The sequence below is a fragment of the Gadus morhua genome, chromosome 21 (assembly GCF_902167405.1).
Source record: "Gadus morhua chromosome 21, gadMor3.0, whole genome shotgun sequence".
Lineage (NCBI taxonomy): Eukaryota > Metazoa > Chordata > Actinopteri > Gadiformes > Gadidae > Gadus > Gadus morhua.
Window position 1 is genome coordinate 9,314,650 of NC_044068.1, and position 12,777 is coordinate 9,327,426.

Genomic DNA, 12,777 nt, shown 5'->3' on the forward strand with positions numbered 1-12,777 from the left:
TTCATTTTTTTCTGAAAACATTGTTGTTTGAAAACCAAGGGCGTAGGTTTGGTCTGAGCTTTTGTGGGGACACTACCCAGCCCTCCCCCCCCCCCCCCCCACACACACACACACACACACACTCTAAATGAAATAACGTACGATGCACGCCTGAATTTAACTTTGTTTGATGCATTATCTGCTGATGCATATGCAGTAAAACATTTAGTATAGCACCATTCCAATTGTACACATCTGCTTGGTAAGCAAAGACAAAGATTCCGTCCACCTATTAAAATATAAAACAGATCTGTCTCAAAAGACGTTTTTACACTGCCATGCCCGCCTTTTTCCCGGCATCGTCCGCGCGTTTACTCTGCCCGAGGTAAATTGCCGGCTTGAGCTAGCACCCCAATTTACCCTCCCGGACCCTATTGGCAGTTTCATTTTGATGTAAATGCGATTAGACACATTTACATCAAAATGGGGGGGAGGGGGGGTCTTTGGTAGAGGTGTTGCTGCGTTGTCTACACAGAGACAATGCTGCGATATCAACATGAGTAGGCCTAGTTCTAGCTGGAGAAGTGTTCATTCTATTGAAGTCCAAGCAATGCTATTGCATATCCTACTATTGTTGTTTGTATAATTGCCATCTGGTAACCGACGCGGTTACCAGAGAGACTGTTGATCTGATCTTAAATACATTGCACTTTCTATTTTACTCATTTCTTTGCATATGTTTTCTTTTACTTATCTATTATTTTATTTTATTGTATGACAATGTTTATATGTGAAGCACTTTGAGTCTGCCTTGTGTATGAAAAGTGCTATATAAATAAAGTTGCCTTGCCTTGCCTTTCACTATTTTCCTCAAATTCATGCGCTGACTAGTGACCTGGTTGTGCGTGCGTGCGTGTGTCTGTGGGTTATCTGGATTATATAGGATGTAGCAAGCAAGGGAATTTAACCCTTTGTGTACCGCATGAGGCGCTTTGTTTTCGTTTCAACCTTAATATTGGTGGGGACATTTCAGTCGTCATTTGACATTGGTGGGGACACACACGTCCCCTGGTCCCCACGCAAATCTACGCCTACAGACTTTGTTTGGGCATATGTCCATATGAGGAAAGATAAGATAAGTTGTCACGGCCCGGCTCTTGTTCATAACAAATAAGGAGACACACCTAGGTTTAAATGCAAAAGTAATCGATAAACAAAAAGTAACCAAAAATAATGGTATAACAAAAGTCAACTGATGTCTGGAGAGGGAGAGAGCCATGGGCAGACTGGTGAGCGTTATATCTGCCACACACTGATTGGGCTGATTGTGTAGCTCCACCCACCCGGAACCACCTTAAAGGACAAGTTACACACAGATGGTCAGAGGGCCGTCACAAGTAAAAAGATTCTTTCAATTTTAGAATTAGACTTTTCTCCCGACATCATTATATCAACAGGGACCACGGCCGTGAAACATTAGTGAACAAATTATTTTAAGAAAGGCCAACTATCCAAGCCACATCAGCAATAGCCAGTGACTTGCTATTTTCCTACAGTCTGGGAACACATTTTTTCACTCAATAACATGCTTTAAAAATGGGCTAGAAGCCATGTTCTTGTCGAAAGCTTCCTGTCTGGAATACTAATGGCTGTAATTGACCCGGAGTTAGGGGCAACCATTACTACGGTTACCAAACTGGAACCTGAGTGACACAACAGGTTAGGTTGGTTCCCAGCCTAACTAAATAAAGAACAAATAGAAACATGGTCATGGATTTAGGGTCCTTAGTGGAAATAGATTCTTGCTGCAGGCTGTCAAACAGTTTGGAGCATTTTAGTCATCCGAAATTGTAATTGATTTAGATGTCAACATGTTGACATGTCATGTTGATATTACAGAGAGAGGGTTTACGAGAGAAGGAGAAGACGGATAGAGAGAGATGGAAAGGGAGTGAGAGAGAGTGGGAGATGGAATGCTGTGTGGTCAACATCCAGGGCGAGAAATCCTTATTTGGAGAACACACTGTAGCAGCAGAGTCCATAAACTCAAACCTCTTGAGAATCCACAGAATCCACAAATCTCACTTGTATGTTTTACCAGAATCACAGACCATATGTCAAGGTGCCATTTAAAAATGTCTCAATCTCGAAAAGATATGCACTAATTTTCTCAAATGTTATTCTACTCAAGATTAATCAGTTTATGAACTATACACATTTGATTATTTTATTTACTGTAAATAGGCCCAGCAGTATCCATGATGTCATGATGATACCCAGAATATTCAGTGTTTTCACCATAAGATTTGTTTAACATTTGTCCCTCGAGTTAGCAAGTGCAGCTCATAGAAGGGTGTTGTTGATTTGATTATAGATTCAGCTAGATGGGGTTTGACCCCAGGGGGACGACCTTTTGCTCGTGAAAAGACCCTAATATATTGCAGCACAGAAACACGCATTTGGCAAGACCAACAACATGTGTGTGTGTGTGTGTGCGGGCGTGCGTGCTTTTGTGTCTGCCTATGTTTGTACGTGTATATATATTTTTTCTATGTATGTGCGTGTGTGCGCATGTCACTGTAAGGGCACGTGCATGTCGACGTATGTATGTGTGCACGTGTGTGTGTCGGACTGTGTATGTGTTATGTGTCTCAATGTGTGAATATTGTTTCTGCTGTACATTTGTTCGCCTCTCAATGTGAAAATAGCTGCTGTAGATTACATGTATGACACATAAATCATATCCTGTCAGTTTATACTCCCCCAGAGAGCCACTGACTACCCCAGTAACACCACCAAGCAAGTCTGTATGTGTGTTTGTGTGTACGTGTGTGACTGAGAGAGTGGTAGAGGGACGTGCATGGGCGACGCTCCAATAAAAAATGAGAACGATGCTATTCTGTGTGCTTCTGAAATAGGGCTACTGGTTCTCCAACAAGAAAAGACAAAGATGCTCAGAACATGACTTAAAGACAGCCACACTGTTACTGTAGGTGAACGTTTGAAATAGATCAAATAACAGTTATACCATCATATCATGAGAATGATAGAATACCTTTTGGTCCAATACACCATTCGAGTCAGCATCGTACACAAAACATATGAACATAAACATGCCCATACACACAAATCCCCTCAAATGCATGTTATGAAAGGTGTAATGATCGTAGTTCTGGTTTATCAGTTTTATTATAGATGATAAACATCTGTCAACTAGGTCACAACATCAAATGATGGGCTACAATTTGTAACGCCTTACTCTAACTTGATTTCCACACCATACAATCTCACACATATACACAAAAACAAACACAAACCCACGAATACACGCAAGTTATTGTACCGGGTATGTATGCATTGTGTTTAAAGTTTGTAAACTTGTCCTTGGAAGGAGGGGCCCCCACTCTGCGTTCCTTCTCAAGATGTCTTTCTTGTTAATTAAGGGCAGGTTTGCTAGGGTTAGGGGTTTTCATAAATATATGGCAGGTGAAGCCCTTTGAGACAGTTAGTGTGATTAAGGGCTATTTAAATACAAATGACTTGACTTCAAGAAAAGAGACAATGGTCGCCATTGTTATTATTGTATAATAATTTCTCCTGCTACTACCACTAAAGTAATTAATGCTTTCTTCCCTTTCACACTGTATTTGACAGTTTGAGTGCTTTAAGTTAGGGAATGTCTTCAAATGTGTTACATCTCACTTGAATGTGGGCATGGGAAAACCCTGTTATCCCTGAGATCTAAAGTGAGGTTCTCAAGAAGACACGATAAAGCAGAAGCTGTACCCAAACAGTAGACTGATGCAGTTTTCCAACATATAGTTTTGTGCAATGCTAGCTACAGACAGTCCAAAAGACCAAGAACATAAAAAAATAGCAACCACGTCTTGTTATTTCTGCAGCTTTCTAAATAAAAGTAGGGGTTTGTTTATAATACAAAAGGTACCAATGATGGTGATTAACATTTCCTATGTCTATGTGACTATGTGTCTATCCGTCAATCATTTCATTCAACTTTTACCAAACAGATAAATATTTTGGAAGATATTGGTGTGCTATAAAAGTATGAGGTAATGTTGACGGTTTACATCATGCATAGAACAACACGGTTGTCCTTTTTGCAGGTGGACAGATATAATTAAAATAACCATTTAATTACAATATAAACAAGTCATTTGTTTATAAGGTGCCATGTCTTGCATGTTTGCCGATCCATGACCATTGCAAGGTTTCTATAAATTCGCTGCTGTCCATGCTAGGTTGTTTGATTGAGAATCTGATTGTCAAATATTGGCTTTACACATTTCAGTCTGCAGCCTACTGATAAAATAACATTTAACATTTAATTTAACAATGAACAAAAGAGCATCAACCTTATCAGCCTACACAATATAGTGGATTTGGTTTTGTGAATAATAATTGAATGGTTGGGATCCCTGTGTTTATTTTATAATACTGCTTCTAATTTCTCTCTCCTTTTTTTCTTGCTTCATTTTACTCTCCCTTCCCCTCGAGTCATTCGAAATCTCCTTAAATGAAGTGAGAGTTGACTTCCAGAAGCAGGGGCTTGAGGAAGATTCCCTGTCTGAGTTGACAACCACAGACCGGCTTGACTCAGACGTCTTGAGCGAGAGCCTGGTCCCTACAGCCTGGAAATGAGAAGGTGAAAGAGAAAGTGAGATCATAAGAAACGAAGAAAATGCTCATGAAAGTGTCAAAACATCCTTTCCTCAGACATCCCTTATTGCTTCCCTCAATGAAGCGTGAACGTTAATTTAGACTCGTTAGTCGCCGTCAAATGTAATGCTATCCAAACAGTCAAGGCTTCATGCCTAGCTCAGGGACACTCTCCCCACTGGGGTCCACAGAGCCAAACTGGTCAGGGACCAGTTTCTGGGTGGGGTTAACAGTCGGATAACAGCGGAGATGTCTCAAATGTTAAGCTTGCGATAAACAAACGCATCCAAATACAGGGATAATACATGTCAGAGAAATGCGGTTACAAGAGATTGAATGCTATTTCATTAATTTGTTTTCTGTTTTAATCACCTACCATCAGAAACTTTGGGTCACGGTGGAGGAGCAGAGCAGGAAGGGAAAACAAGAGATGAGAGAGAGATAATGAGCTATTAAACAAATCCCAAACCACATCATCGTTCATCAATTACATCGTGAGATCAGGAACTGTACAAATTAAAAGTTACTTTCCAGGAATGAGTCATTGTGGGTTAAAGTACGTCGGAGAATAAAGAACACATATCTCAGTGATCAAATGCACACAGAAAGTAAAACAGCCAAACACAGGTTTAGGGGGGAGGGAGGGAGGGGGAGGGGGAGAGAGAGAGAGAGAGAGAGAGAGAGAGAGAGAGAGAGAGAGAGAGAGAGAGAGAGAGAGAGAGAGAGAGAGAGAGAGAGAGAGAGAGAGAGAGAGAGAGAGAGAACCAGGTGCCTAATCTTTGGAAGGAAAGAAGCAGGAAAACGGAATGATCAAACGCAAAGTAACAGTTTCTAGAAACAGCGGAAGGGGCAGAACGCAGAAGAGAGCGAGACACACACCACGGTCATTAGATAGACATGTACGGCTGGGAGAGGGCGAGAGAGAGAGAGCCTCATGGAACAAAGTGTGGGTAGAGGGAGAACATGCACCTTACATAACAATGTCATTAACCAGACACCCAATAAGCAAACTCCTCACATTAAAGCAGCCATAGGCTGTGGGGAGGAGAGAGAGAGAGGGAGAGAGAGAGAGAGAGAGAGAGAGAGAGAGAGAGAGAGAGAGAGAGAGAGAGAGAGAGAGGGGGAGAGAGAGAGAGAGAGAGAGAGAGAGAGAGAGAGAGAGAGAGAGATGAGAAATTGAGAAGAGAGAGAGAATGAGAGATAAGAGCTGAGGGAGGGTAGGAGAGGGGCACAGAGCGAGTGTAGACGAAAAAATCAGTAGGTGTTTGGAGGAGATGTTAATTATATGACACCTCATATTCCAATAGTAACGGGTACAACACGTAAACAAGGATTTGGTTGATTTATTGTTGATATGATGTGATGTCAACTGCATTTAGGGTTCCAAAGCAAAATATTAAATATCAATGTGTAACATGTTGGACTTGTTTGCCCAACAGCAAAGCAAGTTTCGGTGAACAGCACAGTGGGGGGGCTTTGCTCATCTTACACCCAACCACAAATACACAGTTATCTCAACACACACACACACACATACAGGGCTGCGACGACACACACTTTCACAGAGACTATACGAACACACACACTCACAGTTTCCCCGACACACACACAAAGGAATTTGGTGTAGCTCTTCGCCCACACAAAAAATAAAAACAGCTTTGAATTTAAATGAAATCCAATGAAAAGTAACAGTACGAAACTCTGTAAGAAACAGAGTTTTCAGGTTTTCATTTTGTACATTATAGTAAATTCATTCATCAATCCCGTGACCAATCCAGCTAAACAACCCAACTACCCACCTCCCCACATGCACCCTCCTTACCCCTCCCTCCATATCCATCCATCCATCCATCCATCCATCCATCCCTCCATCCATCACTCCATCCATCCATGCACCCCTCCCTCCATCCATGCACCCCTCCCTCCATCCCTCCACACACCCCCCCACCCCTCCATACTCACTGGCCAGGATCACCATGTCCATGCCCCAGAAGATGCTCATGATCCAGCCCACCATGACGACGGCGGTGAGGATCTGGATGAGCGCCGCCGCCACGTTGAGCAGGAACACGCAGCAGACCCCCCGCTGGGCCACCAGCTCGCTGCGGGCGCCACACAGCACCGCGAAGGCTGAGAGGAAGGTGCCTGGAGGGGCCAAGGGAGGGGAGGGTGGGGGGGAGTGAGGTGGGAGACCGGGTCAGAGGGGAGGGTGGGGGGGAGGGAGGTGGGAGACCGGGTCAGAGGGGAGGGTGGGGGGGAGGGAGGTGGGAGACCGGGTCAGAGGGGAGGGTGGGGGGAGGGAGGTGGGAGACCGGGTCAGAGGGGAGGGTGGGGGGGGAGGGAGGTGGATAGAGGGCGAAGGGGGAGGGGGGAGAGAAAGATTGTTGGGGTGCTTTTTAGGAAAAATGAGAAACAAATAATGAAATACATAATTATTATTTTGAATGTTTAAAAGCGTATGTATTAAGGTTTAAGTCTGGAGCTTTGTTGTTGGCTTGTGTTTGGTCGAATTAGCTATGGAGAAGAGATGAATCAAGCTCCAGTACAGGCAAACACACACCAGCAGGAAGAGAAGAGCAGCAACGGTCAGATGCCCCGCCCACACTACGGTCAGACCCCAAGCAGGTGGTCCCGCCCACCTCCAGCCGTTAGCTGTGATTGGCAGCCCAGCATGAACATGAATGCTCTTTATTAATCCACCTCAGTGCCCGTTACACTTAATAACACACTATCCCTTTCTCAGTACACATAGGGTGACTTAAATTTGCAAGATTTGCTCAGGCTTGAATTGATCATTAACAAGAATGATAAGAGGCATTTATGAAGAAAGTCTTCACCTGAAATGACAAGGTTCAATAATAACTGTAATTTCATGATCATGTATTTCGCTCCAATGAAGCTGTCACACTTAGTTCTCTGTTGGCATTATTAAAAACTCGAATATGTATAGTGGAACGCTCTGTTTGAAATGTGGTGTGTGTGTGTGTGTGTGTGTGTGTGTGTGTGTGTGTGTGTGTGTGTGTGTGTGTGTGTGTGTGTGTGTGTGTGTGTGTGTGTGTGTGTGTGTGTGTGTGTGTGTGTGTGTGCGTGTCACAGCCCCTATATATTATGCAGTGTAATGACTGTAATCGTCTAGCCATTTGGAGGAGGGTTAATAACCATGCAGAGTGGAGGCCTACTGTTGTGTGCCTGTATGGTATGAGTGGAGAGAGAGAGAGACATCGAGAGGGAGAAGCCAGAAAGGGGGAGAAGGAGCGGCGGAGGAGGGGTGTGTGAGAAAGAGAGGAGGACTACCAGGGCAGGGGGTCGGGAGGCTAATTTTAGCCCTGTGTAACAAACATGCTCCCAGCAGCCGAAACACACACACACACACACACACACACACACACACACACACACACACACACACACACACACACACACACACACACACACACACACACACACACACACACACACACACACACACACCCATCATGCACAACTCCAATGTGGTTCATTCTCTAAAGCTATTGAATACAAGCTTTGAACTCATCAAGCAATACCGCTGACTGCTGAACTGGTAGGTTAACTCGCGTTATTCTACTGGTACATAAAACATCCTGGTGTAATACCACTATGAGTGATACACACAAACACAAACACAGACACACATACACACACCGCCGGGCTAGAGCCATTTCTACCACTGACCATACACATCACTCCTAAAGGACCCGTGTGGGCATTCCAGTGCATATAAGGCAAAAGGACAGGAGGGCCAACTTAAGGAGCTGCACACTAACTAGGCAAGGTTATTGCTAGGTTGTTTGTTTTTCAGAGAGGTACACAGGAAATAGGATCAATCAGGAAATTGATTGTATTCCCTGGTTGATAGGCCACATGCCTCTCAGCCAGTCACAATTGGAAAAGGTTGTTTATTGCTGTTTGTGCCAGCTGCTTGTGTGTGTGTGTATGTGTGTGTTAGAGTATATGTGTGTGTGTGTGTGTGTGTGTGTGTGTGTGTGTGTGTGTGTGTGTGTGTGTGTGTGTGTGTGTGTGTGTGTGTGTGTGTGCCTGCAAGCGTGTATGTGTGTATCAATAATGCATGAATTATCCTCATGCACCAATTTCATAAATTCAATAAAAAGTTCCTGCTATCACCCAATGCGATTTTTCGTGTTGTAAATGAGCTTACACATACACACACACACACACACACACACACACACACACATACACACACACACACACACACACACACACACACACACACACACACACACACACACACACACACACACACACACACACACACACACACACACACCTTGTGTTCATCTTTGACCGAATGTTGTCATAGCAACTAGCAGCAGCTATATTCTCCGGCAGGATATTATTTCTAAAGCGACTCCAAGAGGGACTGATGTGAACAAACAACCCGCTGCCAGAAAACGAGACAATGCTAAGCTGATAGGCTAGCATTAGCCTAGCCCTCCATTTCATCACACAGGTCCTTGTTTGATGTGCCTTTGAATTTGCTGTGACCTCCTGTGTTGAACATAGCGCGTTCACAAAATGCATTAACATTCTTTGTTTTATTCAATATTAACTCTATTAGCAGTCATTAAGTCGCATGACCGGTACATTCTTTTCTGCAAGGTTAGATAGACCTGACTGGCATTCTCTAGCAATCAATATATTAGCAATAAGGTACATATGGACTCGTCAACGTGGCGAGAGAATATAGAAGAAGACAGAGAAGACAGAAGGAAGAGAAGACAGATTGAAAGAGGAAAGAGAGAGGATGATCCAAAATCAAAAAAAACGTTGACAATCTAAAGACAACAGAAATGTTGTCATCATTGATAATCACATTCTTCTAAGCCAAGATCCGATCTTAATCATGTAACTGTACTTTTAAAAGCTCATTATTTAATATGAAATAGATTAAGCCATAACAATCTTCCCGTAACAGGCAAAGAGAGAGAGCGATAGAGAGCGAGCGAGTGAGAGAGAGTGAGTGTGAGAGAAAGAAAGCGGGATGCGAGAGAGAGAGAGAGAGAGAGAGAGAGAGAGAGAGAGAGAGAGAGAGAGAGAGGGAGAGAGTTAAAGGATGAGTCAAAGAATGGTAATGGTATTCTCTCAGTCAGCTTCACTGAAAGGACTTTAAAGGTAAGGAAAGGGCACAAGGAGACCCACGCACACGCACGCACACACACACACACACACACACACACACACACACACACACACACACACACACACACACACACACACACACACACACACACACACACACACACACACACAGAAACACACAAATACAGAGTTCCAAATCACTACACTACTAATCAATGCAGACAAAGGGGGGATAGTCTCACTAAACTTCACGTATTGTTGAATTACATCTATAATCAATAATTGTTTGCTGTCACTAGACATGAACCAAATGCGGCCCCAAGGGAATGCATGTCTCTCTCTCTCTCTCTCTCTCTCTCTCTCTCTCTCTCTCTCTCTCTCTCTCTCTCTCTCTCTCTCTCTCTCTCTCTCTCGCTCTCTCTCTCTCTCGCTCTCTCTCTCTCTCTCTCTCTCTCTCTCTCTCTCTCTCTCTCTCTCTCTCTCTCTCTCTCTCTCTCTCTCTCTCTCTCTCTCTCTCTCCCCCTCTCTCTCTCTCTCTCTCTCTCTCTCTCTCTCTCTCTCTCTCTCTCTCTCTCTCTCTCTCTCTCTCTCTCTCTCTCTCTCCCCCTCTCTCTCTCTCTCTCTCTCTCTCTCTCTCTCTCTCTCTCTCTCTCTCTCTCTCTCTCTCTCTCTGTTTCTCGTGTATCCGTGTCTCTTTTTTGGGGGGAATATTGTGCGTGTGTGTGGGTGGGCTTGTGTGCCTAACAGATCAGTGCCATTAGTTAGAAAAAAATCCTGTTTTCAAACAGTGAGAGGGTAATTGAGAAATATATGGGGGGTGTAGTAGCTTCCTTTTATGACCAAGGACATCATTGAAGTGGTGCAATTAGTGGGTCTGCTGGGGATTCAGTGTGTGACTCCCTGTCAAATAATCCCCCCCGACAGGCCCCGCCTCCACCCCTCCCCCAGCCCTCCTCCACCTCACCACAACACCCCCCCACCTCTGATCCCTCTCTCTCTGGAACCAGCATCACACAGGCGCACACACACAGGCGCACACACACACACACACACACACACACACACACACACACACACACACACACACACACACACACACACACACACACACACACACACACACACACACACACACATATATAAACTGAACATAAAGAAATATAAGGTGTTATAACGAGCATATGAATAACATTGTAATCATTTAAATGTATGCCATAACATGTAACATGAGGTGTGTAACATGCTTTATGTAATTTGCATTGTGAGAGCATCTGTATACAGAAGAGCATTGCGTTGCCTTTAACATGAGGCCACACCCCACAGAAGATGAACTGCGTTCACTTTCTCTCAAATGCCCAAATTGATAACCACTCTAATATGTACTGCAAAATATTCTCAGGTAAAATGTAGATCTATAGATATGTATCAATTATAAAACGCAACACAATGCAATAATGAATATGATAAGATTCACATTTGTTATCATACATGAAATGTCAAAATATGAGAATACCTACAGGATTATAAAAAGTTAATATCCAATACAAAAAAAGACGTTTTAAAAAGAGCAAGGTGTGGGACTCACCTAGTCCAGGTATGAAGGTGTTGAGGAACAGGCAGATGACTGCCAGAGGGAAGGGCATCGTGGGAATAGCGGCGCGCAAAGTTCCCTTCTTCTCCCTGACCTCCACCACGACTCCTCCACCTGCTGCTGGGGCCCCAACCACGGCTTTGGTACTCATCTGGCAGCCTGTCCCCTCTTTATCTGCCATTGCTGTCTCAGTCGTGCTCTCTCCCTCACACACTCAGTCTGACTCTCTTTGTCTCTGTCTCTCTCCTCCCCTTTCAAATCTGTAGAGCAGGCAGTGCGATATGAACCTAAGAGCTGGTCTACTTTTACAGCCTTCACAATAAACTCAGTCAAAACTAATTTGAGATTTGACCGAAAAAGGATTAGAAGTAATCAGAAATATTATTTGCACAATCAAATCCATATCGAAACATATGGGCCAAATTCGATCAATGATATTCCAAAAAAGAACATCCCAAAAATGTCAAAACTTTCTCGCATAAACGGTACAAACTGTATTGATTTCAAAATAATTTTCGCAATAAAAAATATTGCGTTATCCAAGCATTGAGTATTCTTCAATAATTCGATCTGGTACCAGCGAGGTTTTCTTCAGTGGACGTTATTTGCTCGGTTGAACGTCCCTGCTATAGTCCAGGGTCCGGGAGATGTTTCTCCGTTAGGCTTCAGCGCTACAGCTGTCCTGGGTTGTCTTTGGTTTCCAAAGAGTCCTTGAATTGGGGGGGGGGGGGGGGGGGGGAGCTCAGTGACCATCCCCCCTTACAAAGACTAGAAACGTTCTTTTTAATGACTGGAACCTCATTAAAAAAATCGAGGCAATCTCTTATTCCTCGCAGAATGTTGTTGGCCAGTGAAATGATTTCGGAACTCATTTTGGGAAGCACCACCTGCTAATTGTCCCTTGGTCGCATCGGTGGCGCCTTAATTGAATCACGTGAGCTCAACAAAGCCAAACTGAACGCTTCAAACTGCTCTCTCTCTCTCTCTCTCTCTCTCTCTCTCTCTCTCTCTCTCTCTCTCTCTCTCTCTCTCTCTCTCTCTCTCTCTCTCTCTCTCTCTCTCTCTCTCTCTCTCTCTCTCTCTCTCTCTCTCTCTCTCTCTCTCTCTCTCTCTCTCTCTCTCTCTCTCTCTCTCTCTCTCTCTCTCTCTCTCTCTCTCTCTCTCTCTCTCTCTCTCGCTCTCGCTCTCGCTCTCTCTCTCTCTCTCGCTTTCTCTCGAATAGTTCTGCCATTTAGATGTCTCCCCCTCTGTGTTTATGTCCACCCCCCCAACCTGTTGCCTTTTATTTAAAGGTGCAGTACACATAGCTTCTTTGCTATTACGTTGAGTTTATGTTCAAATGTGCAATAATGTGTTTCTTTTCAAAAATGACAAAGAGAGAGGAAGGTTAGGCTTAATAGAAGGATAAA

The 12,777-nt window shown here is 43.8% G+C and overlaps 1 protein-coding gene across 2 annotated transcripts; it reads right to left on the bottom strand.

Moving 5' to 3' along the window:
• Nucleotides 1-3,149: 3,149 nt before the first annotated feature.
• stum (stum, mechanosensory transduction mediator homolog) lies at nucleotides 3,150-12,059 on the bottom strand. 2 transcript variants are annotated; one of them, XM_030346107.1, is made up of 5 exons: nucleotides 11,946-12,053; nucleotides 11,363-11,628; nucleotides 6,619-6,801; nucleotides 5,033-5,041; nucleotides 3,150-4,628 (listed from the first exon to the last, which is right to left on the bottom strand). In XM_030346107.1, the coding sequence occupies exons 2-5, from the start codon at nucleotides 11,547-11,549 to the stop codon at nucleotides 4,594-4,596; spliced, it is 414 nt and encodes a 137-aa protein (XP_030201967.1). In that variant the 5' UTR covers nucleotides 11,550-11,628; nucleotides 11,946-12,053; the 3' UTR covers nucleotides 3,150-4,593. The 2 variants fall into 2 exon arrangements, with proteins under 2 accessions (XP_030201967.1, XP_030201966.1); XM_030346106.1 differs by having other exon boundaries at nucleotides 11,363-12,059.
• Between the last annotated feature and the right edge of the window lie 718 nt (nucleotides 12,060-12,777).